Here is a 27,711-nt window from a genome sequence, read left to right on the forward strand (position 1 = left end):
CCTATGCCCTCTAGTTCTGAACTCCTCCACCCTAGGGTAAAGAACCTTGTCTATACCCTATCCACGCCCCTCATGGTTTTATGAACCTCTAGCCTCCGACACTCTAAGGAAAATAGCCTCAGCCTCTTCCTATAGGTCAAATCCTCCAAGCCTGGCAACATCCTTGTAAATCTTTTCCGAACCCTTTCAAGCTTCACAACATCCTTCCAATAGGAGGGATACCAAAATTGGACAGTATTGCAAAAGTGGCCTAACCAATGTTCTGTATAGCTGTAACATGACCTCCCAACTCCTATACTCAATGCTCTGCCCAATAAAAGAAAGCATACAAAATGGCAACTTCACTATCCTATCTATCTATAACTCCATTGTCAAGGAACTGTGAAACTGCACTGTGAAATTGTCCAGCAACACTCCCCAAAGCCTTGCCATTATGTGTATAGGTCCTACTGTGATGTGCCTTCCCAAAATGCAGCACATTTCCAAACTACCTCACATTTATTTTGAGGTATTTTAGGCAGTTGTGCTGAATTTTTTGTCAGGCATTAACTGGAATATTTAGTCCAATTCTAGTCACCATATTTTACGAAGAATGTGAGTGTCTTTGAGAGAATTTACCAAAATGGTTCTGGGGTAAAGGGTTTTAGCTATCACTTTAGATTGGAGAAACTGGGATTCTTGGATTTGAGATTGTTTGCACATTTGATAGAAATCTGCAAGATCTTGATGGGCTTGGGCTTGGATAAGGTTTACCAAAGCATCTGCATGTTAGCTGATGGTACAAATACTAGGCTACACAGATTTGAGATATTGAGCAAGACATGCAAGGGCAATGATGAAGACCTGGAATTCACTGTTCCATGGGCATAGTGGAAGGAGATATGACCAATATTCTGAAAGTAAATTAAAAGGGTGCTTTCAATGAAATAAGCTTTCAGAACTACAGGGATCAAGCCAGGAAATGAGGACTGACTGACTGAATTTCTCGGCAGAGAGCTGGCATAAACTGAATGGCCGTTTGGTCTTTTTTTGGTGGTGGAAGAGATGTTCTGTCCTCCTGATTTCCCCAAAGCCATCGTCATTCCCAACCATCCATAAGGCCCAACTAGAGTCTGTGATGGAATACTTTCCATTTGCCATGATGAATACAGTTCCAAGAACACTCAGGAGACTTGACAAATCAGCCTGTTTATTTGATATACCATTTGTTTCCTTGAGCATTCATTCCCACCACCACCTTTAGTATATGTTGTGTTCAAGAGGCAATGTAGAAATTCACCAAGTTGTATTTGACAGCCCTTCCAAAACACAACCTCTACTACTAGTCAGAAGGTCACAGGCTTCAAGTAGATAAGAACACTGCCACCTATATGTTCCCCTGCTAGCCAGTTAGCATTCTGATTAAGAGATAGCATGAAACTCTTTAATCGAATGCATTGACCTTTTCTTCAGGATCAATTAAATAATTATCTACAAATTCCTACTGACAAAGACAGCAGAATAGAGAAGTTTTGAATTATGTCAGGCTTCAAAACTACTTGCACAAAAAATTATGCTCGTATGGCTTCAGAACTAATTTAATTTTTGTGCAAATAGTTTTGAAGCTTGACATAAGTGGGAATTTAAGTTTTTTTTAAAAGTGGGAATCTGTAGAGCACTTTTTGACCCAGAGAGCGGTTACTGCATTTGATTCATAGATTTTTCAAATTATATGTCTAGTTTGTATGAACAGTTGTATGATTTCATTGAAAAAATTTTCAGATGCTTGAATGACTCAGTGAAACCACTGATAGCAAAAACCATGCCATCAAATTATGATGTAAAGAAATTTCACTATCACGAGGTTATTACTAAGTACATAACATATTCTCTGAAAACAGAATCAATTTTGCTCTTGAACTAACAATGCCAAACCTTTAATTGTGGCAACTAGGGATTAGCAATAAACACCCATATACCAAGAATGAATTTTTACAAATGACACTAGTCATTCAGCATTTTAACATTAGTTTATTGTGGGCTTCTCATTGACATATTTATACTTTTTAAAAATGTGAATGCCAGTAGCTTTAATATGCAAACTTGAGGTGGTGAAACAGATGAAGTCAGCAACTGTGCATGTTATGTCAGCGCTTACTTTCCAGTTTTTTTGAACTTGATTGTAAAAATGGTTCCTGGTGAGATCAGGGTATGAAATGCACAATCCTGCAGTCTTTCAGTAATGTAAATTTTGAAGAATTGAAATGTCATTGTGAGTCAAAGTGTTTTGCTATGCTGCAGTGCATTTGCTGTTCTACCTGAGGTGTTCTTTAAACAAATTTTAAACTGTGTCCAACCCAGTTTGTCATAGTGGACAGCAATTGTCAAATTCACAAATCAAATAAGGTGATTTGTTGTGTGGTCATGCATCACATGATTTACTATGTAACATCTGTGATCATTTAACTGGCCATAAAGGAAAGGTAGCTTGTTATATTTATACATATCTACATGTGATATCTGACCTCTATCCAGTTATTGACATATTTGGGTTTCATTTTAGCCTTTTCCTCCCATTTGAGAAAAGGCCACCTCTGTACTGCAATGCATCTAGTTATAAAATTGCATTTCTTACAGAAACAGGTTTACTTCAGTTATTATACTGTATGCATCTGTCTTACTATTATGATAATCAGCTGATGTGGGTGTGAGCAAAACGTCAGTGGTTTCGAAGAGGAAGGTTGAAAGTGTGACTCATTCAAATGGAATGTTTCTGTGGTTATGACAAATTCAGTTGTGGTTTTTCCAATTCAGTTCAGCTATTTGACATTTCATTATTTCAGATTTCATTCTTGATTTTCAGTGTTGGGAGTGTTTTGCTCATTCATTTTTTGACAGTCTTCTTGAGAAATTGAAAATAGAATAAACATATCTTATAAAAAGAGCTGTGTTAAAATTAAGTTGTTTCTATCCCTCTGTTCGCTTCCCTTTCATGTGTCTATCAAGATTCACCTTAAATGTTGCTAATGTGCCTGCTTCACCACCTCCACTGGTAGTGCGTTCCAGGTAACCACTGCCCCCATAAGAAAAATTTTCCCCACACATCTCCCTTAAACTTCCTCCCTTTCACCTTGAACCTATGCCGTCTTTTACCTTTCCACCCTGGGGAGCAATATTTCCTCAACTAAATCCCCCAGACCAGGCAACATCCTGGTAAACCTTCTAAGGGCCCTCTCCAAAGCTTTTATGTCCTTCTGGTAGTGTGGCAACCGAAACTGCTTTCTGAAACAAATTATGATGATCAATTGCAGTATATAGAAAATCTATGCAATTTGAGAGTTCTGCATGGGGCCGGTTCCTGGAATTAGTAATTTTCTCAGCAGTAATGGATCAAAAATGTTAGGGGATTTGCAAGTGCCACTTGGGAGGGTTTAAACTAGTTTAGCAGGGGGTAAGAACCAGAGCAGTAGGTCAGCATGTGTCATGGTTGCGGAGTAGGTAGAGGTTAAGTCAAGTAAGTCTAATAGGAGGCACAGTCAGGGCTAGGTTAACAAACACCTTGGGACTGGCGGTCTGAATTGTATTTATTTAAGTGCAAACAGATAAGGCAGATGAGCTTAGTTCCATGCACTAATCCAGGATGTATGGTGTTGATTCTATTAGAGGAACCTGATTGAGAGAAGGGAAGTATGGTAGCTCATGTTCCAGGCATAATAGAGAGGGATATAAGAAAGGTGAAGGAATTGTATTACTAATTAAGGAGGACATCTTGGAGGCCTTGACAAGAGAGAACATACAGAGTAGAATGTGAGAATAAGAATGGTGCCATTGAAGTGATGGAGCCTATACTATAGTCCTCCCAATAGCTATTGGGAGATGGAGGAGCAGATATGTAGGTGTATCATGGAAAGATGTAAAAACAAAAGGATTGTTGTAATGGATGATTTTAACTTCCCCAATATAGACTGGGACTTACATGGAGCAGAATTTATTAGGTGCAACCAGGAGGGTTTCTTGAAAAAATATATGTAGGTGGTCCAACTAGGCAAGGGGCTGTGCTAGATTTTGTCATGCAGATTGTCTTGGTCAGGTGATTGAAGTTTTAGTTGGGGACACCAGTGTTTTGAAAAATATTAAGGTAGTCAAGTCCCCTGACCTGATGGGATCTGTCTCTGGATACTGAGGGAGGAGATTGCTAGGCCCTTAACAGCATTCTTTGTATATTCTTTCGCCACAGGCAAGGTTCCAGAACTCTGGAGAAAAGCCAATGAGTTCCTTTGTTTAAGAAGAGCAGTGGGAAGAATCCAGGAAATTGTAGGCTGATAAGCCTTACATAAGTGGTAGGGCGATTATTGGAGAAGATTCTTAGGGACAGGATTTACTTGCAATTACAAGAGTGGACATATTAGGGATAGTCAGCATGACTTTGTCTGAGGAGGTCTTGGCTCACAAATTAGATTGGGTTTTTCAAGGAAGTGGTGCAGTTAATTAATGAGGATAGGATAGTGGATGTTGGCTGCGTGGACTTTACTAAAATATTTGACAAAGTCCATCATGGTAGGCTGGTCCAGGAGAATAAGTCACAAGGGATCAATGGTGAATTGGTAAGCTGCATATAGAATTGGCTTGGTTGTAGAAGACTGAGAATTGTTTTTATGGTTGGAAGTCTCTGAACAGTGGTATTTTGCAAGGATCAATGCTGGAACAATAGTTGGAATTTATATAAATGATTTGGATAAAAACATAGGTGGTTAGCAAGTTTGCAGACAACTCAAAAATTGGAGGAGGTGTGGAGAGTGAGGTCATCGAAGGATAAAGCAGGATATAGATCCCTGGGAAAGCTGGGAGGAGAAATGGCAGATGGAATTTAATCCAGGCAAGTGTGAGTTGATGCATTTTGGGAGGTCAAATGCAACAGGAAAATATACAGTAAATGGTAGGACCCTTAGGAGCATTGATGCACAGAAACTTGGGTTGCAAATCCATAGCACCCTGAAAGTGGCAATGCAAGTGGATATGGTGGTAAAGAAGGCACTTTGCATGCTTCCCTTCATCTGTTGTTGTATTGAATATAAAAGTTGGCAAGTCATGTTGCAGCTTTGTGAAATTTTAGTTGGGCTATATTTGGAGGATTGTATGACCCACTATTGAAAGGATGTGGAGATTTTGGAGATGGTGCAAAAGCGGTTTACCAATATATTGCTTAGAATGGAGTGTGTTTGCTATAGGGAGAAATTGGACAAACTTGGGTGGTTTTCACTAGAGTGTCAGAGGTTGAAGGGCGAACTGATAGAAGTATAAAAAATTGAGAGGCATGGATAGGATGAATATTTAGTTTTGTTTTGCTATGTTAGAAACGTCAAATACTAGGGGGCATAGGTTTAAAGTGAGAGGGAGGAGGTTTTTAAAGAAGTGAATAGTAGGTGCCCGAAACGTGCTGCCAGGGAGGTAGTAGGGAGGTATTGAAACAATAGCAAAGTTTGAGGCATTTAGACAGACACGTGAACAAGCAAGGAATAGAGGAATGCAACCCATGTGCCAGTAGATGGAATTAGTTTAGAATGACATCACGGTTGGCGCACACAAGGTGGGCCGTAGGGCCTGTTCCTGTGCTGTACCATTCTATGTTGTAAAAGGTTTGAGTCAAGTTTGAACTCTGTAAATCAATGACAATGCTTTGCTTGAGAGTTTCACAGATAAACTATTCCTCTTGGTATTCAAATTGGATTATGTGTATTAATGGCAGGATTTATTGAAATGTGGTATTTTTGCAAGTTGAGTAGATGAGAGATCGTTCATCTCTGACTTGTGGGTTTATTCCACATTATTTGGTATGATTTCCTTATCAAGATGTTTGTAATGCTGGAAATTTGCTAACAATCCCACTCAAAAGATAGGTATTAATCTCCAGCAACTGTGGCTAGACTTATTTCAGAATATTTCATAATATCCCTCCTTCCCAACCACACCAGGACTGTATAATGGTTAGTGGCTGAACTGTAAGGTACACACGATTTACAGATAATGCAAATTCTGTTAGATGGGGGTCATCAGTGGCCATTCAGATTTATTTTACAATTACATTCTTCGGGCAAATGGTCATTTGAGAGCCATTATGATAAAGAGACTTGCAAAGAAATGGAAAAACTGCAGATGCCAGAAATCCAAAACAAAATAGAAATTGCTGGAAAATCTCAGCATGTCTGGCAGCATCTGGAGAGAATTTGGAGTTAAGATTTTGAGTCCAGTGACCTTTCTTCAGAACTCAGGAGACTTGCATCTCTCGAGTGTCTTGTGTTCACAGAAACATCTCAAAGTAATTTTGTTGCAGCATCTTTGAAGTAAGTTTACTGTTATGTAGCTAAAGATGAATGCCATAATGCACAAAACAAGAATTATCAAAACAATGAATAATTCATTCACCTGTTTCAATTTAGTGTTGAGTCCTTTAAGGATGGAATCTAAGCTATGATACATCTTTGGTTACTGCTTCAGGATTTTTATTATCCACAATAATAGACAAATGAATGTCAATCAAAACTACATACTGAATTCAAAGACTTTTGTTTAAACTGCAACCTGTTCGTGTACAGGGGACATGGTACAACTAAATAAAACTAATCTGTTTCCCATTAATATTACACAGCAGCTTTTCAACTGCTGTACACTTTATATCAATAGAAATTATTCATGACCAAAAAATTTCCAGATCTTAAAGATGATCTAATGCTGTTTATTAAAACTGTTCACCTTAAAAGTCAGTTAATTTGCTTAAATGAAGGACTTTATTGATGTTCAACACTTGCAATTTGAACATGTATTATCCATTGTCTTGACAGTAGAATTCTCTTGTTCAAATGTAGTTGGTGTTATTGCAGAGTATTTCTAGTTTGGAACTTGAATTTGGAGAAACATGCTGTATACCACCATTACTATCCTGGTTCCATCTTGTTGCATAAGCAAGACAGACCCACCAGAGGTGGCAACTCAGAGGTATGCAATTAGGTAGGAGTTACCCTAGAAGTCCTCAACATTGATTCCAATCACCGTGAAGTCTTATGGCATCAAGTCAAGTATAGTCAAAGAAACCTCCTGCTGATTGCAAACTACCCCCTCCCCCTTCAATTAATGAATCAGTACTCCTCTCTGCTAAACACGACTTGGAGGAAGCACAGAGGGTGGCATGGACACAGAATGTGCTCTGACTGTAGACTTACATGTCCATCATCAGTTGTGTACTATCATTGACCAGAAACTGGACCAGCTATATAAATTCTGTGCCTACAAGAACAGGTCAGGGATTCTGAATTCTGCAGCAAGTAATTCACTTCCTATGTTCCTGTGCCAGCCCACCATCGACAGGGCACAAATCAGTATTTTCCACTTGCCAGATGAATGCAGCTGCAACAACCCGCAAGCAGCTCAACACTGTCCATGACTATTTGATTGGGACCCCATGCACCACCTTCACCATTAACTCCTCTTACCACCAGTGTATAATGGTAGCAGTTGATCATCTACAAGATGCATAATAGTATTTCACCAGGCTGCTTCAACGGCATCTTCCAAATTTACAAATTGGACCACTTAGAAGGGTAGGTGACAAATGCTTTCAAACACCATAATTTCTAAATTTCTCTCTAAGTCAGACACCATCCTGTCAGCTATTACTATTCCTTTCCTGCTGGTCCAAAGTCCTGGAATTCCCCAATAGCAACTCAAGACTGCAGTGGTTCAAGAAAGCATCTCGCCACTATCTTCTCCAGAGCAGTTATGAATGGTCAATAAGACCTGGCCGATCTAGTGAAACCTACAAGCTATGAACAGTTTCTCCTTTACTTGGACAAAATTTTGTGCTGGATGTTGGAAGCCAAACAGGTTTCTAGCCATCTGTTCATATCATTCATAACCCTACAAAATAAACTTAATATATTTCCAACGCTATCTGAATACTGACGCCCATGACCTTGCATAAATGAAAGCCTTAGAGAACAAAGAGGATAATTTGAAAGTATGCAGCATTTTGCAAGTTTCACAGTAAGAGCTAAGAATAGTTAATGTTCGAGCAAATTTAATTAGTTTTTTGTGTTGACATTTTTTCTTCACATTGTGGGTGTTGCCTGGAAATATGACTCAGTTCTGTTATGATTCATGACTTGAAATCAAGAAATCTTTAATTAAATAGAGTGGTTTTCCCCTCTCATGTAAATTACAGCACCAAATTGAATTGAATAAAGAAAAGAGCAATTGTGTTTATGTAGCATCTTTTGTATCCTCCATATGTCCCAAAGTATTTCATTGCGCAATGAAGTAATTTTGAAGTGAAATTCCTTGTAATGCAGGGAAACAGGACATCCCATTTGCACATGGCAAGGTCCCAAAATAAGTGAAATATTATCAGAAAATCTATATTAACATTTAAAGGATAATTGTCATCCCGGACAAAACTGTGTGGCACATCTTGAAATAGTATGACATGCCTTATCAGTGTTGGAGAAGGAAGATGGGACCTCAGTTTTTCAGACGAAATGTTTAAATTAAGTTCATGAATGAACCAATTGACCAGTTTTAGCCATAAATTGGCAAGATATTTGACTCTATATCAATTGAGCCGTCATAGGTTTCTTGGTGCAATTTTGTTTAATTTAATCCTGTCTCGACTTCAGCTGTGTTTTTAAACCAATATGCCAAGGCTTCTGTGCCTCTGTTCTGTGGCATCAAGTAATACAAAGTATGCCTTTTCCCTCTAAATCTGTTTTCGTAGTCGACTGGCCTATGATTAGACTTTCCTGCACTTCGTGATGCATAAGGCAGTCAAAGCATTTTCTTCCTATTTGCAAACCAAGTTTTTACGAGAATGTCTCATCAGTGTTGTGCCTCACTGAGATAGTGCACTGGAAGTCCAGCCCTGCTAATCCCAGGGTGTCACAAAATTAAAGATTTTGTCAGAGTATGCAAAACTCCCCCATTTATGTATCTTTTTAGTGCCAGGTTAACAGAAAGCACGGACCAGGTTTCTGTACTTTACAAGAATTGCTATTTATTACAAATAAATAGATGCTGCTTTAGGTAAACAACTATGAACTGTTGACAAATAACTCTACTGGTTAAAGCTGTAACCCTGTTGTAACCACCCAACCCTTACCCCCCAAAATCCTTGAATGCAGATATACACTTACAGGCACAAAATAAATATTGATGTTTTGGATGGAGGGAAAAGCTGGAAAATAGTTCAATATTCCTTCTCCATATGCAATGCTGAGGATTTACTGCTCCCTCCAGGCTCTCTTTCCAGTTGATTCACTGACATGCAGGAGGCACAGAGTAACTAATTCAGAACTTGTAAAGTCTCTAACTTATTTGTTAAAAGCAAGAGCTTGCAATAATTGGTGAGCAAAAATAAACTGGATTTCTTTGGGCTTTAGGTATTTTTTGCCACAGAGAAAAGGTAACATTTCCCTTCCAGGAGGTCCTCCAGACATCTGGCTATTTTGTTCATACTCCAGGGCTGTTCAGATACCTGAGAACCAATCATATTTAATTATTGGCAAACAAAATACACTTGTCATTGATATCTGTTCACCATTGTCTAGTCCACACCCCCCTCCCCGTTGCTTGAAGGAACTGCAGTGTAAACAGAACCTACAATGTTGAAGAGTGTGGTGCTGGAAAAGCACAGTTGGTCAGGCAGCATCCGAGGAGCAGGACAGTTGACATTTCAAGCATAGGCTCTTCAGGAATGGAGAGTGGCCCAAGGGAGCTGAGAGATAAATGGGAAGGTTTGAGGTAGGGGGAAGGTAGCTGGGAATGCGATAGGTTGATGAAGGTGGGGGTAAAGGTGATAGATCGGAGAGGAAGGTGCAGCAGATAGGTAGGAAGGAAGGTGGACACATAGGACAGTTCAAGAAGGCGGCGCAGAGTTGGAAGGTTGGATCTTGGATAAGGTGAGGGGTGGGGAAACTGGTGAAATCAGCATTGATCCCAAGTAGTTGGAGGGCCCCAGGCAGAAGATGAGGCATTCCTCCTCCAGGCATCAGGTAGCTAGAGTTTGGCGGTGGAGGAGGCCCAGGGCTTGCATGTTCTTGGCAGAGTGGGAGGGGAGGTTAAAGTGTTTGGCCACAGGACAGTGGGGTTGTTTTGTGTGTGTGTCCCAGAGATGTTCTCTGAAACATTCCACAAGTTGGGGTCCTGTCTCCTCAATGTAGAGGAGACCAGATCGAGAGCAATGGACACAGTAGATGACGTGTGGAAGTACAGGTAAATCTTTGTCAGATGTGGAAGGATCCTTTGGGGCCTTGGACAGAGATGAGAGGGGAGGTATGGGCACAGGTTGCCAAATTAATAATATATTTATATATGGCAGATGAGCAATCAATTTTTGGTGCCCATTCACCACTGCATTACAGTGGTCAGTTAGAGAGTGAATGGGAAGTTGCTGTCTGGGCATATGCCCTATTTGTGTGTGCCAAAATTCATCCCTTAGGGCCATCGCTCTCCTTTGTTCATTTTCCTCTGTCTTGCTTCATCTCTTTCTCCCTGTCTCTTCCTTGCTCCCTCTTTCTTTCTCTCACTCCCCCACCCCAAACCCCCCCTCCCTCTCTCGCTCTTGCGCTCACACATTCTCTCTTGCACTCTTTCTTGCCTTGTGCAGGTGGAGAGACTTAGTCCATTGCATTTCACCCACCCTATCCCTATAACCTCTCATTATCCATGACTAATTCAAGACTAATCTGCACATTTGGACTGGAGCATCCAATGGAAACCCATGCAGATACAGGGCGAAAATGCAAACTCCACACAGACAATCACCCAACGCTGGAATTGAACCTGCATCCCTGGCACTGAGGTAGCAATGCTAACCACTGCCACCATGCCATCTCCTTTTACCCCTCCTAATTTTGTATAGTTAGTAGAAATATTGAGGGAAACTAAGCAAACCCTTCTTTTGTCAGATTGACAATATATAACCTTGAACATGAGTGAGTAAATTTTATTAATTCAGCACAAAATAAGACAATTAAATTTTCCACTCTCAGGGTCACTCTCATTAATAGATCCATGAAGTAAAAATGCCCACGATTCTGTGTACACATCTTTATTATTAAAAGGTGTCACTTATTATCTTTCAGTCTAAATCCCTACGTATTTGTAATAGAATATGGCCATGTAAGTTTGTTATGTTATAAAACCCTATCCTCCCTAATCCCTTTGCCCACTTCCACTATAGGTTCTGCAGCTTAATTTCAGGATGGTGAATTAATGTAGGCAATTACTGTTAGAAATGTGGTCATAGGAATTCATGATAGTGATTAAAGGAATAAAGTGTATGACTTTAAATGGGGATTGATCTCTATTCATGTTGTCTAGTCCAATTATTCTCTGTCCTCCAATTGTGATACACTTGTTGGTTACACTTGGTCTTGGTTCCTTTCTGCAAAATGTGGAGATTAATTACTATTTTTTAAATGATCTAAGTTAGCACCAGTTTACCATTGGGCACTTTTTATTATGTAACTATTGTCGTTTTTTTCTTAGAATAAATTATTAATCAGATATGGAAGAATACAGTGGAGGACAGTAAGCCAGACCTCACTTTGGCATCAATGATAATGTCATGCCAGTTTGGTTCTCACGAACAAAACAAGGATTACTGGCTCTGCCTAGGAACATTATTTATCTTTTCATTGCTAATATGTAAATTTGTTGAACTGATTAGTTTTTTTTATGCAGAGTAGGACACCCACATAGCCCAAGTTCAAAATGTATTCCCAAGCAATTCATATTTATTTGCTCATTAATTATCACCTTTGAATCTTTATAAGCGTTCATTAGCAGGTGTAATAATACTCATAGATAAATCTGTGATAACTTAGTGTGGAATTAAGAGAAATAGAAATACTGCATTCTGTTATGTAATTTGCCCTGTACTGAATTCCTGTTTTCAGTTAGGAAGGACAAAAAGTTGCATACGCAGAGTAAGAAAAAGAAAATTGAAGGTTAACTTGATTATCAAATCCTCTAAATAACTGTGCAGTTATTTAGTCATTTGAAGTCTGAAGCTCTGAAGTTAACTCTTTAAGCCTCTCAGCCTTTCTGCATTTCTCTCCTACTTCTTAAAATTCACCCCTCTTGACTAAGCTGCTGGTCACCAGTGTCTTAGTGCTAAATTTTGGCTAATAAGGCTCTTGTGCTATGACTTAGGGACATTTTTACTGTACCATGGCTATTGCATAGGCTGAGTTTTTGTTGTGTGTCATCAGATCTTTTAGCTCTGGGATATCACAGCTTATTCCAATTCCAAGCCCATCTAGCACTTCTGTACATTTTTTCAAGTAGGAGTAACTAAAATGTAAATAAATACAAAGACCACAGCTAACTTTCCTCTTTCTTCCGATTTCCAACAGGAGTCACTAACAGTACCAAAAACTGTCTTACTAAAATTAGCTAATCAACACTGATCAGGAAACTTGGGCACATCAGTGTCTTTCGTGCACAAATATAAGAAGAAAAATGTTGCATTATTACATAGAAGAATATTGAATGCTTAGATTTGTCTAGTATTGAAGTGCTGTGCCTTCCAGTATATCTGATTTGAAATGCATGTGCTGGTAGCCAAAGCTTTAACCATAGTTGTAGTAGAGTATATCAGAAGAGACTTGTGCAGATGCAACTTTCACAACCTGAAGGCAAGCTCCGAGGAGTCATTCGTAAAATGTGACTTCCATTTTTCCACATTCATTAAAAAAAAATTAGATTTGTATGACTTGGTTCTTGCTCCTATTTTGATAATATCCTAATGACATAACTGTGATTCCATCTTGGGAGTTTAATATGACCGGAGAAGGTGAAGAAAGCACAGCTAATCTGTCAGAGTCCGTTAATATGTTAAAATGTTGTAGAGATTTGTATGGGAAGAGTTGAGAGGAGTGAAATTAATTTGTTAATCAGGGGAAAATGGCACAGAAAAAAAAATCTCACAAATCATCGAGTCTCCACGAGCTCTTTCAAAGAATAATCCTGTTTGGTCCCACTCACTCATTCTTTTACTTCTATCCCTGCAATTTTTCTCCCATTACTTAGTTGGTTTCCCCCTTGAAAGCTACATCAAATATGTATCCACCATTCAGTGGTATAGTTTTGTTCCAAATTCCAACTTAATATAAGCAATAACTTAGGTGATGTTTTTGTTTTTTTTTTAACCAGTCACCTTAACACATTGCTCTTATTAATCCATCAACCTTTGGAAACGGTTTGTCTTTTATTTACTTTATTTAAACACTTGTAACTTAAATACCTACATCATATATTTTCTTTTGCCTGCTCTGCTTTCAGGAGTTAACTTAGTTTCTCAGTCAATTCACATATCAGTAATCCCTCGACCTTGGAACCATTCCATAATTCTCTTTACTTCCATTTCTTCTCCAAAGTTTTCATGTTCTTCCCAAGATGTGAAGCCCAGAATGGACACACTATTTCAGCTGGAGGAAAAAGCAGTTTATATTAAACTTACAATAAATTCTAGGATGTTTTGTACTAGCTGACTCTACTTATAAAACTCAAGATTCCATGTGTTTTTAAAATCTTTTCTTAATCTTTTCATCTTCAAAGTTTTATGTGCTACAAATATACTTGGTGTCTCTGTTCTTGCATTAACCAAAAATCACATCATTTGCCTTGTCTTTCCTCAATCTTTCAACCAAAAGATATCTCTTTTCTGCATTGAATTGGTCCTGTGTCCATTGTTTCAGTGTTTGTGTCCTCTTAAAGTGTATTACAATCTTGCTCACTGTTCATTAGACTTGCAAGCTTCATGTCATTTTCTCATCCCTTTACACATCCACTTAAAGAATTTTCAGCTTTTTTAATGTGTATCCTAAATATCTTACAAAGCAAATCTTAGTAATTTCCTTGTATTGTTATTCATTTAACTACAATGATTATTTTTCTTCTTTGTAGTTTCTGCCACTGCTTTTTATAAAGCACAGCCTGTAATTCAGTTCATGTGTGAAGTTCTAGACATTCATAATATTGATGAACAGCCACGACCTTTGACAGATTCCCACCGAGTCAAATTCACCAAAGAGATAAAAGGTAAGTTGCAAACATTTTGTTGACTGCTTAATTTAGTAAGACCGTGGGTGATTTTGAAGTCCCGTTAGCTATAATAATTTCCATGACCTGGAATTTGTAATTAGAGTCATATAAAGTATACAGCATGAAAATAGACCCTTCGGTCCATGCCGACCAGTTATCCTAACCTTATATAGTCCCATTTGCCAGCAGTTAGCCCATATCCCTCTAAACCTTTCCTATTCATATACCAATCCAGATGCCTTTAAAATAATGTAATTATACCAGCCTCTGCCACTCTGTCTTGCAGCTCATTTCATAGACACACCACCCTCCTTGTGAAAAAGTTGCCCCTTAGGTCCCTTTTGTGTCTTTCCCCTCTCACCCTAAACCTATGCCCTCTAATTCTGGACTCCCCCACCCCAGGGAAGAGACTTTGTCTATGTATCCTATCCACGCCCTCATGATTTTATAAACCTCTATAAGGTCACCCCTCAGCCTCCAAAATTCTAGGGAAAACAGCCCCAGCCTGTTCAGCCTCTCTCTATAGCTCAAATCCTCCAACCCTGGCCACATCCTTGTAAATCTTCTCTGAACCCTTCCAAGTTTCACAACATCATCCTGATAGGAAAGAGATCAGAATTTTATGTAATATTTCAAAAATGGCCTAACCAATGTCCTGTACAGCCATAATATGACCTCCCAACTCCTATACTCAATGCTCTAACCAATAAAGGAAAGCATACCAAACGCCGCCTTCACTATCCTATCTACCTGCGACTCTACTTTCAAAAAACTATGAACCTCACTCCAAGGTCTCTTTGTTCAGCAATGCTCCCGAGGACCTTACCATTAAGTCTTGCTCTGATTTGCTTTTCCAAAATGTAGCAATTCACATTTATTTTAAATTAAACTCTGGCAGATTTCTCAAGTTTATTCTGTTTCTTAATCCTTGACAATTTTATGTTGCCACCTTTTTCAAACCTAACCAATGGGTGTATTTGTTAATGAAGTTACTCTATTAACAAGTATAGGATACCAAGAATAAGTGGAAGTAACCATTTTGAATTTGGTATACATTTGCTTGAAGGATAATCTTGTCATAATAGAGAGGCTTGAATAATCCCTCTCAATTCTGACTCTTTTCCTTAATACATATTTTTGGATTTAGTTTTCCACTTTATTATGTTTACTGCACTGAGGAGTTTTTTTTTTGGAGTAATCTATTTGCATAAAAATGAAATGGCTGCATGAACAGTGCCATCCACTGGTCAACAATTGTAGTGAAAATTGCAGTTCATTAATGTTACACCTTTGTGGCAAGCTAACTCCATACATCCATGATGAGAGTTTTAACAAAAATTATTTCATGCGACATATGAAGACTCTCCCAACATTGACCTTGTCTACAGATGTTGGTGCAAGGATTATGACAGGAACCATGGTGCAGGTTGTGACTTGAAATTCTGATCTGCTGTCCAAGTCCTAAATGAACATTCCACCAGGTTCCATTTTTATTCCTTTATAACTTAGTGGCTTCCTAGGTTCTTTGAGTGCAGTTGGAGTTTGACAAGTTTTCCTATACACAGTACTCTTCACTTACATATCTGACCTCTTACATAACATTTCATGTATCTTCTTCTTTCCTCTGTCACTTCTTATAAGGGAGCAGTTCATCACATTATATGTATGATGGCTACTGGTTAGAATAATCTAAAATTAATCTTGCTATCTCCTCTCTCTCAAAACCCAGTGTCACCCCCTATTTCCAGCGTTTATTTATATTTCTTTTGGGAGATAGTCACTGCCTCACCAGTCCAATAGCACAGCACTTCCTGATGTAACAAGTGTCTGCATAATCTCTGCTGACTCTTCCTACACTCGTGCAATGTAAATTGATGACCTTTCCTCACCGTTTGGAAAGCAGAAATAGCCTTTCCTTACTTTGGCACATTAAAACCCATCATAATTTTCAAAATCTCTCGCCAAAATGTTTTCAATGTTTTAAGTTTTCCCTGAAAACAAATTAATTGCTTCCTAAACCTTTAACATTACCTTTTGCTCTTATTTATAACACCCAAATTGCATTTTTGTTAGTTCAGTTGCCCTGGAACTTTTAGGCATTTATATTTCACTCCTTGGATAATTGTTTCTTCAATTCTTTATTGCCTTGAGTGTTTATGCTCCCACTGTTGTCATACACTCAAGAAATCTTATCGTACACTTTTCAGCATTGAAATTTAATTTGTCCAGTCAGCTAATCTGCTAACCACTTTTGCTGAGCACTCACCTCCATCCTTTGTATCATTTTTACATCATACTCCTTGTATGTGAATGGGGATGAATAATTAAACAACTAACAGGAGGCTCCAGACAAATCCCCATTGATGAAGGGGAGACCATCTTAGTGTAAAAGATAAGGCTTTTTAAAAAAAACATAAAATATCCCAATTAACTTGTCTTCTAGTTGACATAAAATCAGACCAAACTTTTGTACATAATAAAAAAAATACTGTTTACTACAAGTAATTGGACTCTAGCTACAGGTAGATAAATTTGAACCCCTAATGTATAATTCTACTAATTAAAATTCTGATTTCTTCACAAGAACTGGCAGCATCTGTGGAGAAAAAGCAAAGTTAACATTTCGGGTCCAGTGACCCTTCTTCAGAACACAACAAGAAACAGAACAGAAAACAAACTGTTTCTCCGATCTCTCCTCATAGCTGATACCCTACAAGCCAGGCAACATTCTGGTAAACTGTTCAAACTTCCACTTCCTTTTGGTAGTGTAGCAATATAAAGTGTGAGACAGCTGCAACATGACATGCTGATTTTTTTACTCTGTGCTCTCATCAAAAGACACAAGCATACCATATGCCTTCTTGACTGTCCCTGTCTACTTTTGTTTCCACTTTCAGGGAACAGTGGGCCTGTATGCCTAGATGCTTCTATGTTCATGCTACTAAGCATTCTGTTAATGTATACTTCACTCTAGCATTAGACTTTCCAAAACACCATTCATTTGTCTGGATAATCTGCCATTTCTCTGCCCAAGTCTCCAGCCTGTCTATATCCTGCTGTATCCCCTGGCAATCCCCATTACTATCCGTGATTGCCCCAATTTTTATGTCATCCACAAACTTATCAGGCCACCTACTTACATACAAATGACTTTGAGGAGCATCTTACAAACAGGGGTCCCAGTGCTGATCCTTTAGGAACACCACAGGTCACAGACCTCCACTGTGGAAAACAACCTTCCCTACTACTGTCTTCTATATCTAAGCTTGTTCTGTTACTAGCACATTGTGGATCCCATATGACTTCAGCCTACCACAAGGGACCTTGTCAAGGCTTACTAAAATCTATTTGAATAAGATCTACCACCCTGCCATCTTTGTCAACCCAAGTTTGTGAGACATGACCTTCCCTATACAAAGTCATTCTGCCTTTGGCTAATAATCCCATATTTGTTCCAGAAATGTGTAAGCCTAACTCTTCAGAATCTTCTCCAGTAATTTCTCTACCCATCAGCCTACAATTTTCCAGATTATCCCTGTGGTTTTATGAAATAAAGGAACAACATTGGCTATTCTCCAGTCCTCTCAGACCAAAGAGGACACCATGCTTTCATACAAGGCCCCAGCAATTTCCACACTGGACTCCCTCAGCATTCTGGGATAGATCCCATCTGGTTCTGGGGATTTATCTACCTTAAAGCTTTTAAAACACCAACACCACCACCTTTTTTAGATTGACATGCCTTGGAATTTTAACACATCCCTCTAGAGACTCATCATCCCCCATTTGAATACTGATGAAAAGTATTCGTAAAGGACATCACCCACGTCCTTTGGCTCCAGGTATAAGTTCCCTCCTTTGTCCATGAAATTTGTAAGATTAGGAAAGTTGGTATATTCTCCTTTCCTGAATAGTTCACATTCATCAAATGACCATGATGTTCCAACCAATTTGATTTTACCACTGTTAATCAATTTATGGATTGTGAGCAAGTTGTGGGAAGGCTCTAGCTTCGATCTTGCTCTGTTTCCAAATTCTAAAGGAAGTGTTGAATGGGCATGGAGTGAAATGGGAATGAACAAGAAATTATACATCTTTTTATTCATTGAAATTTGTTTGAAGCCCAAAACATTAGAAATCAATCTATTTCCCATTATTGAGTCAACAGTTAAATTGGTTTGTAACAGTTGCCTTTTTTGCCTTCTCCTGACAAACTTCTCACAGGATTGAAGGTCGAAGTAACTCATTGTGGACCTATGAGGAGAAAGTACCGTGTGTGTAATGTTACCAGGAGACCAGCTAGCCATCAGACGTAAGTAATAATAAATCATAACAAATTCTGATATTGGATTCAACAATCTAACAGTATTTTTCTTAAAAGCCCCTCACATTAACAGATGATAGTCTATTCAGATTTTGCCTTTTAATATTTTTTTTAAAAAACGTTTTAGTATTAGAGATACCCTTGAGCTGCTTGCCCATTGTAGTAATACTGCCTCCTTGCCATTTGCCTTTTTTTGGTAGTTCTGCAATAAAAAGAAATGGAGTACCACCTCATACAGGCTTGCTGGCTATACCTGAGCCTTCCAAGGACAAGTAGTTTTACCTTTTTGGGGATGGTCTTCAGTCATTACTGTGCTTGGGGTTATACTGTAATGGCAATTGCTGAACCTTGCATTGTATAGTTGCAAAATTGCCAAACTTAAATATTGCATGATGCATTGTATTTTGTTACTTTTAATTGCACATTTGAATGTTGTTACCAACCTCAGAGGATTAAACCTCCTTTTCCACAGAAATCTTTAGTTCTTTTTAAACTTCTGTAAAGGATAATGAACATTTTTTTTGTTTTGCCATTGTATGCTGAATGATGTCATATGTGCAACTCAAATAAATGTTTATGAGGAGAAATGTTAAAAAGCACAGTACTAGGCATTGGCAAACATCCTGTTGGTTTAATATTGAGTCTCAGAACTGAAGAATTAGGAAGATTAATGAGGTTTGTCATTCTTATTAGTCCAGTAGATACTTTTAATCCACCTGTTTATTGTTACTTTTAAAAAAAAACTTGCAATTTGTGCAATGATTGATTTTCATTTGTTATTGAAGGAAAGAAGAATTGGCCATGCTAAATTGCCCGTAGTGTTAGGTGCAGGGGTAAATGTAGGGGAATGGGTCTGGGTGGGTGCGCTTCGGCAGGTCGGTGTGGACTTGTTGGGCTGAAGGGCCTGTTTCCATAATTAAAGTAATCTAATCTAATCCAATCTAATTACATTCACAAAGGCCCTTGGAGAGAATGTAGGCCCTTCTTTTCAATCCAATCCAAAGTGATTTGATAAAAATATCTTTTTTCCCAGCTAAAACTTATTGAAATGTCAGTTCATTTCTTGGTAGATGTGTTAATCCAATGCAAAGCTGCACGTCAATTGGCATGTCATCCTGAGATCATACAGGCAGCAAGTAATTGAAACAAATAGTTTCCTTTAATTGTAAAGGAGAAATGTACACATTGTTGACAGCAGTATGAAAAAGATCAATTTTTTAAAAAATTATTCTGCATCAGTTTTTCCTTGAACAGTTGGCATTTTGATAATCTGATCACTAGGGATTTGGGCAGTAAGTGAAAGCCAGTAATGGAATCAATTTAAAGGCCACAGCTGTGTAAACCGATTGGTGCATTATCCAAATTAATATGTAAACTCATTAACCCCATTATTAAGTGTAGAAATATGATTTGATTGGTTTTCTGCCAGTTACATATCAACTTATCTGTTACTTAGCTATACTAAGGATTATTGTGTTACTTCCCAGGTTCCCCTTGCAACTGGAAAGTGGACAGACTGTAGAGTGCACAGTAGCACAATATTTCAAGCAGAAGTACAACCTTCAGCTAAAGTACCCACATCTGCCCTGTCTACAGGTGGGACAGGAACAGAAGCACACCTACCTACCACTTGAGGTGAGAGATAAATGGAATTGATTCACTCTTACTAGCTTGACCTCTTTAATGTCCAGTATCTTAACAAAATTAATTTTGTTATTCAAGCGCCACTGGTTTACAATCAAACTGGTGCCTTGGTTAATTTCTTTCTAAGCTGTTATCTTGTCCAGAAATTGAAACTGAAATTTAAACTTGGAATTTGCCGTGTAAAAATCCCAAAGAAGTCAAGCGACTCAAAAATACTTGTTTTTCCAAAGTCGATTGAGGTAAAATGTCTGATTGGACAGATTGGAAAGAACGTTTCTATTTCTATAGCATGTTTCAAAATCTTAAGATTTCCCAAAACACTTGCAACCAATGAAGCTTTGTCACTGTGGTGATGGAGAAAACTTGTGAACAACTGAGATTATTGGTCAGATGATCTTCTTTACTTAATGTTGATTGAGGGATAAATATGGACCAGGCTATCAGAAATGAAGCTTCGCTCCTCTTCACTTTTGGCATATAACCTCTTAAATGAACCTGAGAGTTCTGTTGAGATTCAGATTATCATCCAACTCAAAAAGAAGGCACATGAAACAATGTAGCATTGAGACAGAAATACTTTCTCAGAGTAGGCTTTTCATTTTTACATGTTTCTTCTGGAATTGTAATTGGCAAGTGTCTTTATATGGGAAAGATCATCATGAAAATCTTGACTGCAGTTGTGGGTTGCAGTGTGAGAAAATTTCATAATACTAAAATTCAGTCATTGACCTCTCAATTAATTTGAAATCCAAGAGGCTTTTGTTTACTAATTTCATAGCATCACAGCAACCAGTATTTATTTTGCAACAAACGGTTTTTTAAAACATCACATTACACATATTTTGTCTAATTATTTTCATATCAGCATTTCAGTGTGGATAGTATTAACTTTCAGACTCTTGAGACAATGGATTTGTCATTAGCTGTTAGCCAGTCGTGTTTAGTGTTGTGTTTTTAACAATATTGTACAATCCTGTCTACAAAATGTATTCCTTTAAAAGTATGGTGAGTCATAGCCTAACTCTGCTGTACCAAGGTCTTTAGCATTATCAGAGTATTTATAATTAAGACATTGCACCTGCATGTATCAAGCTAGTTATTGCTGTGAAATGGTAGTCCTGGTGCATAAATATTAATGATCTATATGTTTCCACTGATGTTTTACATTTGATTAGGTGTGTAACATTGTTGCGGGACAGCGCTGTATCAAAAAACTGACAGACAATCAAACATCAACCATGATTAAAGCAACAGCACGGTCAGCACCTGACAGACAAGAGGAGATTAGTAAACTTGTGAGTTAATTTGTTTCTGCATGTAGTCAGATTGTAGTTAAGGCTATTTGTAACTTCTGTATGTTGCTTAGATGTGAGAGTTTATCCAATGGATTTTAATTTATAAAGAAATTCTTTGCTTTCATATAATGTGCTCATCACTTAAGACATGAATTTCACCATGTTCTCAAAAATTTGGTGATTATGACAGCAATTTTGATGTTCTGTGATAGTGAGCTCACACTCCTCTCTAGCTTTCACCTTAGGGAGGTAAGAAACAGCAGTAGTTGATCCTGCTCCACCATTCAATATGATCATGACAGTTTTTGGCTTCAACTCCAGTTTACCTGGCCACACTACTTGATTCCCTAAAGACCAAAAATCTGTCTGCTTTAGCCTTAAATATATTCAGCATTGGAATTTCCACAGTCTTCTGAGCTAAAGAATTCCAAAGGTTCACAAACCTTTGGCTGAAGAAATACCTCCTCATCAGAGCCTTAAGTTATTGTTCCCTGGCCATGGCTGGTGCCATTGTGTTCTAGATTCCCCAAGCAAGGAAAAAGAAAGTGTCTATTTTATTGAGTTCCTTCGCAATCTTTTATATTTCAATGAGATCATCTCTCATTCTTCTAAACCTCTGAGAATATAGAGGAGAAAGTGAGGTCTCCAGACGCTGGAGATCAAAGCTGAAACTTTATTGCTGGAACAGCACAGCAGGTCAGGCAGCATCTAGGGAACAGAAGATTCGACGTTTCGGGCACATGCCTGAAGAAGGGCATGTTCCCGTAACGTCGAATCTTCTGTTCCCTAGATGCTGCCTGACCTGCTGTGCTGTTCCAGCAATAAAGTTTCAGCTCTGAGAATATAGACCCAATGTAGATCATCTTTTATTGTAGGACAACTGTGTTATGCTTTGGTTGCTTCTTTACATTTAACTACCTCACTTTTGTAAAATATTCATCATCCCTAACTTCTATTGATTCCCCCACCTCCCAACTACCTTCCAAACTTTTCACCTAAATCTCCCTCCCAACCAGTCTACCCATCACTATTTCACTTCATGGTGATTTTAATCTTCAACTAAATTTTCCCTTGTTCTTGTCTCACTAATCTATTTTAGCTGCATTTATGTAATCAGCTACTTCATCTTTCACCTTGTTATAATTAACCTCAAAATATCTAGGTTGTCCTTTCAAAGTCTAAACTTCAACCAGGAACTTTTAAATTCATCAAAATAAGTGGCAACAATAAATAAGCCTTTCATGTATTCTTTTCATATTTTTTAAATTGGTTAATAATTGGCTGTGTAATGCAGCCCATGTTCTTTTCATGCTGTTTTGAAATATATTTTAATTTGAGTATTTGATATTTCACTTTTTTCAGGTAAAAAGTGCAAACTACGACGATGATCCTTTTGTCCAGGAATTTCAGTTTAAAGTGAGAGATGAGATGGCTCATGTCACTGGGCGAGTACTTCCAGCTCCCATGCTGCAGTATGGGGGAAGGGTAGGTTATGACAATACTTATGAAATTTGTGACTGTGAAATGAGGAGTTGACAATTTTACTGGAAAATAATCATTTTTAAAATTCAGAATATCAATGTTTGCATTGCGCTATTAATATTATCTAGTGATAGGCACAAAATATAATAAACATGTAAACGGAACCAACTCTTGAGTTTGATTGTCATGTGTATATGTTTTGAAAGTTTCTTCATGTTAATAAGTCTTTTCCAGAACTTTGGGACCATTATTATTCAGTTTTGCTGGGGAGAACGGTCGAAGTTTTTGTTGTAGGCTAGATTAAAATTTTAATCTTTACCTTTAGTGCTAATTATCTAGATTTTTCATTTAATGCAATGGACTTTGACAAAGTTTTGTTAAATGTACAGTACATGTACGTGGAACTATAAGTGAATTGATGAGCAAATGAATAGAGAAAGAAAAATCCAAGGGTCTCAAAGCGGACCTAAAATCTTTTGCACGTATTCAAGAGTCATTTGTAATGCAACAGTAGTTTAAGAGCAGATAATCTGCCCAAAACTTAGTCTGTGACATTCGATCCAATATCGAGTCCAATGTACCACTCCAGCCTTCAGGCGCCTGAGGAACAATGTTCAAAGTCTGAGATCTCAAACCTAGCAGCAAGCACACAGTATACAGAGCAGCTGTGGTCCCCACCTTCCTGTACGCATTAGAAAAATGGACGATGTACAGTAGATACTTCAAATCCCTGAAGAGTTATCAGGGAGCTGCCTTTCCAAAAACTTGCAAATTCATACAGAGAGACATCAAGTCTGCTGTAATAACTTCTAACATCAGTGTATTTAAGTACTTAATGGTTGAGTTTTGAATCAAGGGGCCAGCAGATGAGAAAGCCCAGGACATCACTGCAAAGATGAAGACCAAAGCATTTGCAAGCATCTTCAGCAAGAAGTGCCAGATAAACAATCTATCTTGGCTTCCCCCTAAAGTCTCCAGCATCTTAGAGCATTGTCAGCTTATTCGATTCACTGCACATGACTAGATTCCCTAAAATGTGGAAACAGGCCCTTCAGCCCAACAACTCCACACCAACCCGCCGAAGAGTAACCCACCCAGACCCATTTCCCTCTGACTAATGCATCTAACACTATGGGCAATTTAACATGACCAATTCACCTGAACTACACATCTTTGAACTGTGGGAGGAAACTTGAGCACCCAGAGGAAATCCACGCAGACACAGGGAGAATGTGCAAACTCCACACAGACAGTCACCTGAGGCTGGAATCGAACCTGGGACCCTTATGCTGTGAGGTAACAGTGCTAACCACTGAGCCACCATGCTGCCCTTAACTGACATCAAGTATCAGTTGAAAGCACTACATAGGCTATGGGCCTTGACAACATTCTGACAATAGTACTGAAGATTTATGCTCCAGAACTAGTTGCATGTCTGACCAAACTGTTCCAGTACAGTTGTAGCACTGATCTCTACCCAGCAAGGTACAGACTGCACAATATCCTCTCCACAGAGTGGGACAAATTCACCCTGTCCAATTACAGCCCATCAGTCTATTCTCAATCATCAGCAAAAAGATGGAAGGTGTTATCAACTATGTTTTCAAGTGGCACTTACAAAGAAAAATGCTGCTGTCTCTCGCACTCCATTTGGAATCTGCCAGATCCACTCAGCTGCTGACCTCATTGTATTCTTATTCTAAACATTGACATGAACAAAACTTGAGGCAAAGTAAGGGTGAGTGTCCTTGACATCAAGATAGGACACATTTGTGTCCAACTCAGCAAGACCTGAACAACAGTCATGGGAGAAAGTGAGGACTGAAGATGCTGGAGATTAGAGTCGAGAGTGTGGTGCTGGAAAAGAACAGCAGGTCAGGCAGCATCCGAGGAGCAGGAGAGTCAACGTTTCGGGCATAAGCCCTTCATTAGGAATGAGGTTTGTGGGCCAAGGGTCTGAGGGATAAATGGGAGAGGGTAGGGCTGGGGGGAAAGGTACCTGAGAATGCAATAGGTAAATTAAGGTGGGGGAGCAAGCGATAGGTTGGAGAGGAGGGTGGAGCAGATAGATAGCAAAGACAATGGATAGGTCGCTCTCTTGATATGTTTATCCTACCAATGAATTTGCAAGTTTTTGGAAAGGCCTGATAACTTTTCAGGGATTTGAAGTGTCTGCTGTACATCGTCCATGTTTCTAATGCGTACAGGAAGGTGGGGACCACAGCTGCTCTGTATACTGTGTGCTTGCTGCTAGGTTTGAGATCTCAGACTTTGAACATTGTTCCTCAGGCGCCTGTAGGCTGGAGTGGTACATTGGACTTGATATTGGATCAAATGTCATCATTGTCTCCCCACACAAAGAGGAGTCTCCTGAGGTATAGGAAATATATCATATTGTCCAGAGGCTGGCCATGTATTTTGATGGTCAAGGACAGTGTTGTGTGGCAGGAGAGGGTTGATAGCTAGCCTTTGTTTTCCGGATGTTTAAATCTGAGACAGATTCTCTCATGTACCTCAGTGAATGTGTCAACGATGGATTGTGGCTCAGCCTCTGAGTGTATATGCCCATGAGTACTACCTGCTTACTGCAGTTGAATGACAGAAGTCAGGATGGCCTTAGTCTGACCTGGAAGCATCAAAGGTTAAACAGTTTCCCATTCGCTTATTAGTCAGCTCCAGTCTGCATGGTGCTTCATGGCGATGAGTGTTATGTTTCACTGAGGAAGATGGGGAAGAGTGTAGTGCAATGATGTAAGCATGCTTAATCCCATTTTGTGTTCATATTGGGTCCATGGTGGACTCACTGGTGAGGATTGTGGCTCATGTCATCGTGAAGCAGGCAGAGAATGGTGACAAATTTCTCCAGGTAGCTGAATTTGAGGAGGATATTCCACAGTCACTCATGGTTGAAGACTTTCGTGAAATTGAAGATGGCCATGTACAGAGGTTGGTGCTATTCTATGCACTTATCCTGGATTTGTCTCACACTGAAAATCAAGTTAATTGTGCCACTTGAAACTGCATTGCAACTCATAGGGGAGTTCTTCAGCCACTGGGAGGAGGCAGTTGAAGAGGATTCTCAAAATGACTTTCCTATGGCAGACAGTAGAAAAATCCCTCTTTCTACAAACAAGTCTATCTCCTTTCTTGAAGATGATCACAACGATGACATCTCTGAGATCTCCCATCATGGTTTCTTCCTTCCAGACGATGGCAATAAGATCTGTCGAGAGTGCCTCTCTGCCATATTTTATTACTTCAGCTTGTTTCTCAGCTCCTGGATGACTTTTCCGACCTCATGCCAGGTTGGAGGTGTGCTGATATGGCGACAGATAGCGTACTGCAGGTTGGCATTGAGAGCAACTATGTCAAAGGCTGCAACTTTGTTGAGGAGTCCTCAAAGGTGCTGACTGCTTCTCAGTCTTTTGAGTGACTGTCCGTTTTTTGGTTCTCAGTGGAGTAGATTCCTGGGTACACAGCCTGTGGATGGCTTTGATTCCGCTGAAAATATTGAGAACCACGACGTGCACAATGAGTTGCTGAATCTCCTGTGTTCGGTTGCCTGTAGTCTTGTTTCCTGTTGCTCAGGTTTTGTAGGAGCTGCTAGTTCAAGAATGCCTTGTGTTTGCATTCTCATCAAATCATCGATCTTGATGTCTCCTGGTCAAGAAACAAGCATCTCCACGTAGGTGCTGATTATCCCCTTTTGGAATGGACCAGGTGCTGGGCACTTTGGTTGACATGTTGGTTATCACCAGTTTGGCTTTGAGACAATGCCTGAGTAGGTCAGTCTTCTCTGGTTGTTGAGACTAGTAACCTTGAATCTCCTATGGTAGAGTACCTCTGCTGGTTTGGAACCAAATTGATGGAGATGGTAGAGCAGATTGATGATGATGATTGGTCAAGCACTCGTCATTTCCAGTCATGGAGCAGATTTCGAGGACATCTTCGTAGTCCCTTGTTTGAGCAATGATGTAGCCAATTAGGTGCGTGCTTGGAGGAGGTTGTTGTCATGAGGTATTGTGCTTGTTTTCTCATGGAACAGGGTGTTTATTATAATGCCGTCATGTTCAGGGCACTTTTTCAGGAGGACTCCATTGGGGTCTGTTTTCCCAGTGGGGTTTTGGGCTGGTTTGCATCCTGCATGACTCTGGTATTGAAGTAATCAAGGAGAATCAACTCCTCTCCCTTGGGGATGCGGGACAGCGATGCAGGTGTAGAATGCTTCTCTTGTCTCATCTGTTTGATCTCAGGTTGAGATATAGGCGCTTGTTATGACAGAGGTGGACATCCAAAACAAATCAACCTTTCTGCACTTATATTTAGAACACAGTAAAATTAAAACCTTCACAGGCCCTCAAAATTAACTTCAGTGGTTCATAACCAGACTCTGCAAATCAATTGTAGACACAATGTCTGTAGTTCAAACAAGAGACTGTGTGCAATTTATAACACCACAGTAACTTTAGCAGAGCAAAATTAAAAAATAATATAGTCTAATTGACATTTGTGATTTAAATCCAATATTCTTTGTCTTCAGCCTCACTCTCTCAAAAACAGACACACAAATACAGTTAAGGAATAAATCGAGGAAAATAATAAATTAGGCAGATTTCAGAAGCGGTTTTCAAAATGCATTGTTCCACAAATGTAGCTGATTGTTTCTGAATTGATTTTCTGAAGATATTGATCAGGGCCACCTTTTCACTCAGGAAAGTCAGTGATACTTGGAATTTAGTTTCTATTCTCTGAACTTCCAATAGAAGATGACAAGACGCTAGGCAGGCAGTTTTCAAATCCTTGTGCTGTAGCATCAACAACAGAATTCCTTCTCACAGAGAACTCATTCCAAAACTCAGTTCAAAACTCTTGTTTCTCCCTGTCAGAATGATC

The 27,711-nt window shown here is 39.0% G+C and overlaps 1 protein-coding gene across 3 annotated transcripts in view; it reads left to right on the top strand.

Moving 5' to 3' along the window:
* Positions 1-27,711, top strand: part of LOC122563674 (protein argonaute-3) — a 141,326-nt gene that overhangs the window by 83,785 nt on the left and 29,830 nt on the right. For 2 of the 3 annotated variants that reach the window (XM_087976855.1, XM_087976856.1), the window contains 5 exons: positions 13,936-14,069; positions 18,282-18,385; positions 19,885-20,032; positions 21,217-21,336; positions 22,699-22,821. In XM_087976855.1, coding sequence (XP_087832981.1) covers positions 13,936-14,069; positions 18,282-18,385; positions 19,885-20,032; positions 21,217-21,336; positions 22,699-22,821 — 629 coding nt within the window. Of the gene's footprint in view, positions 1-13,935; positions 14,071-18,281; positions 18,386-19,884; positions 20,033-21,216; positions 21,337-22,698; positions 22,822-27,711 lie in introns of all 3 variants that reach the window. The other variant, XM_043717724.2, reaches the window with a different exon arrangement.

Source organism: Chiloscyllium plagiosum, unplaced genomic scaffold, assembly GCF_037043375.1.
Source record: "Chiloscyllium plagiosum isolate Xiang-an unplaced genomic scaffold, Cpla_swu_hap1 HiC_scaffold_30, whole genome shotgun sequence".
NCBI classification, from domain to species: Eukaryota; Metazoa; Chordata; class Chondrichthyes; order Orectolobiformes; family Hemiscylliidae; genus Chiloscyllium; species Chiloscyllium plagiosum.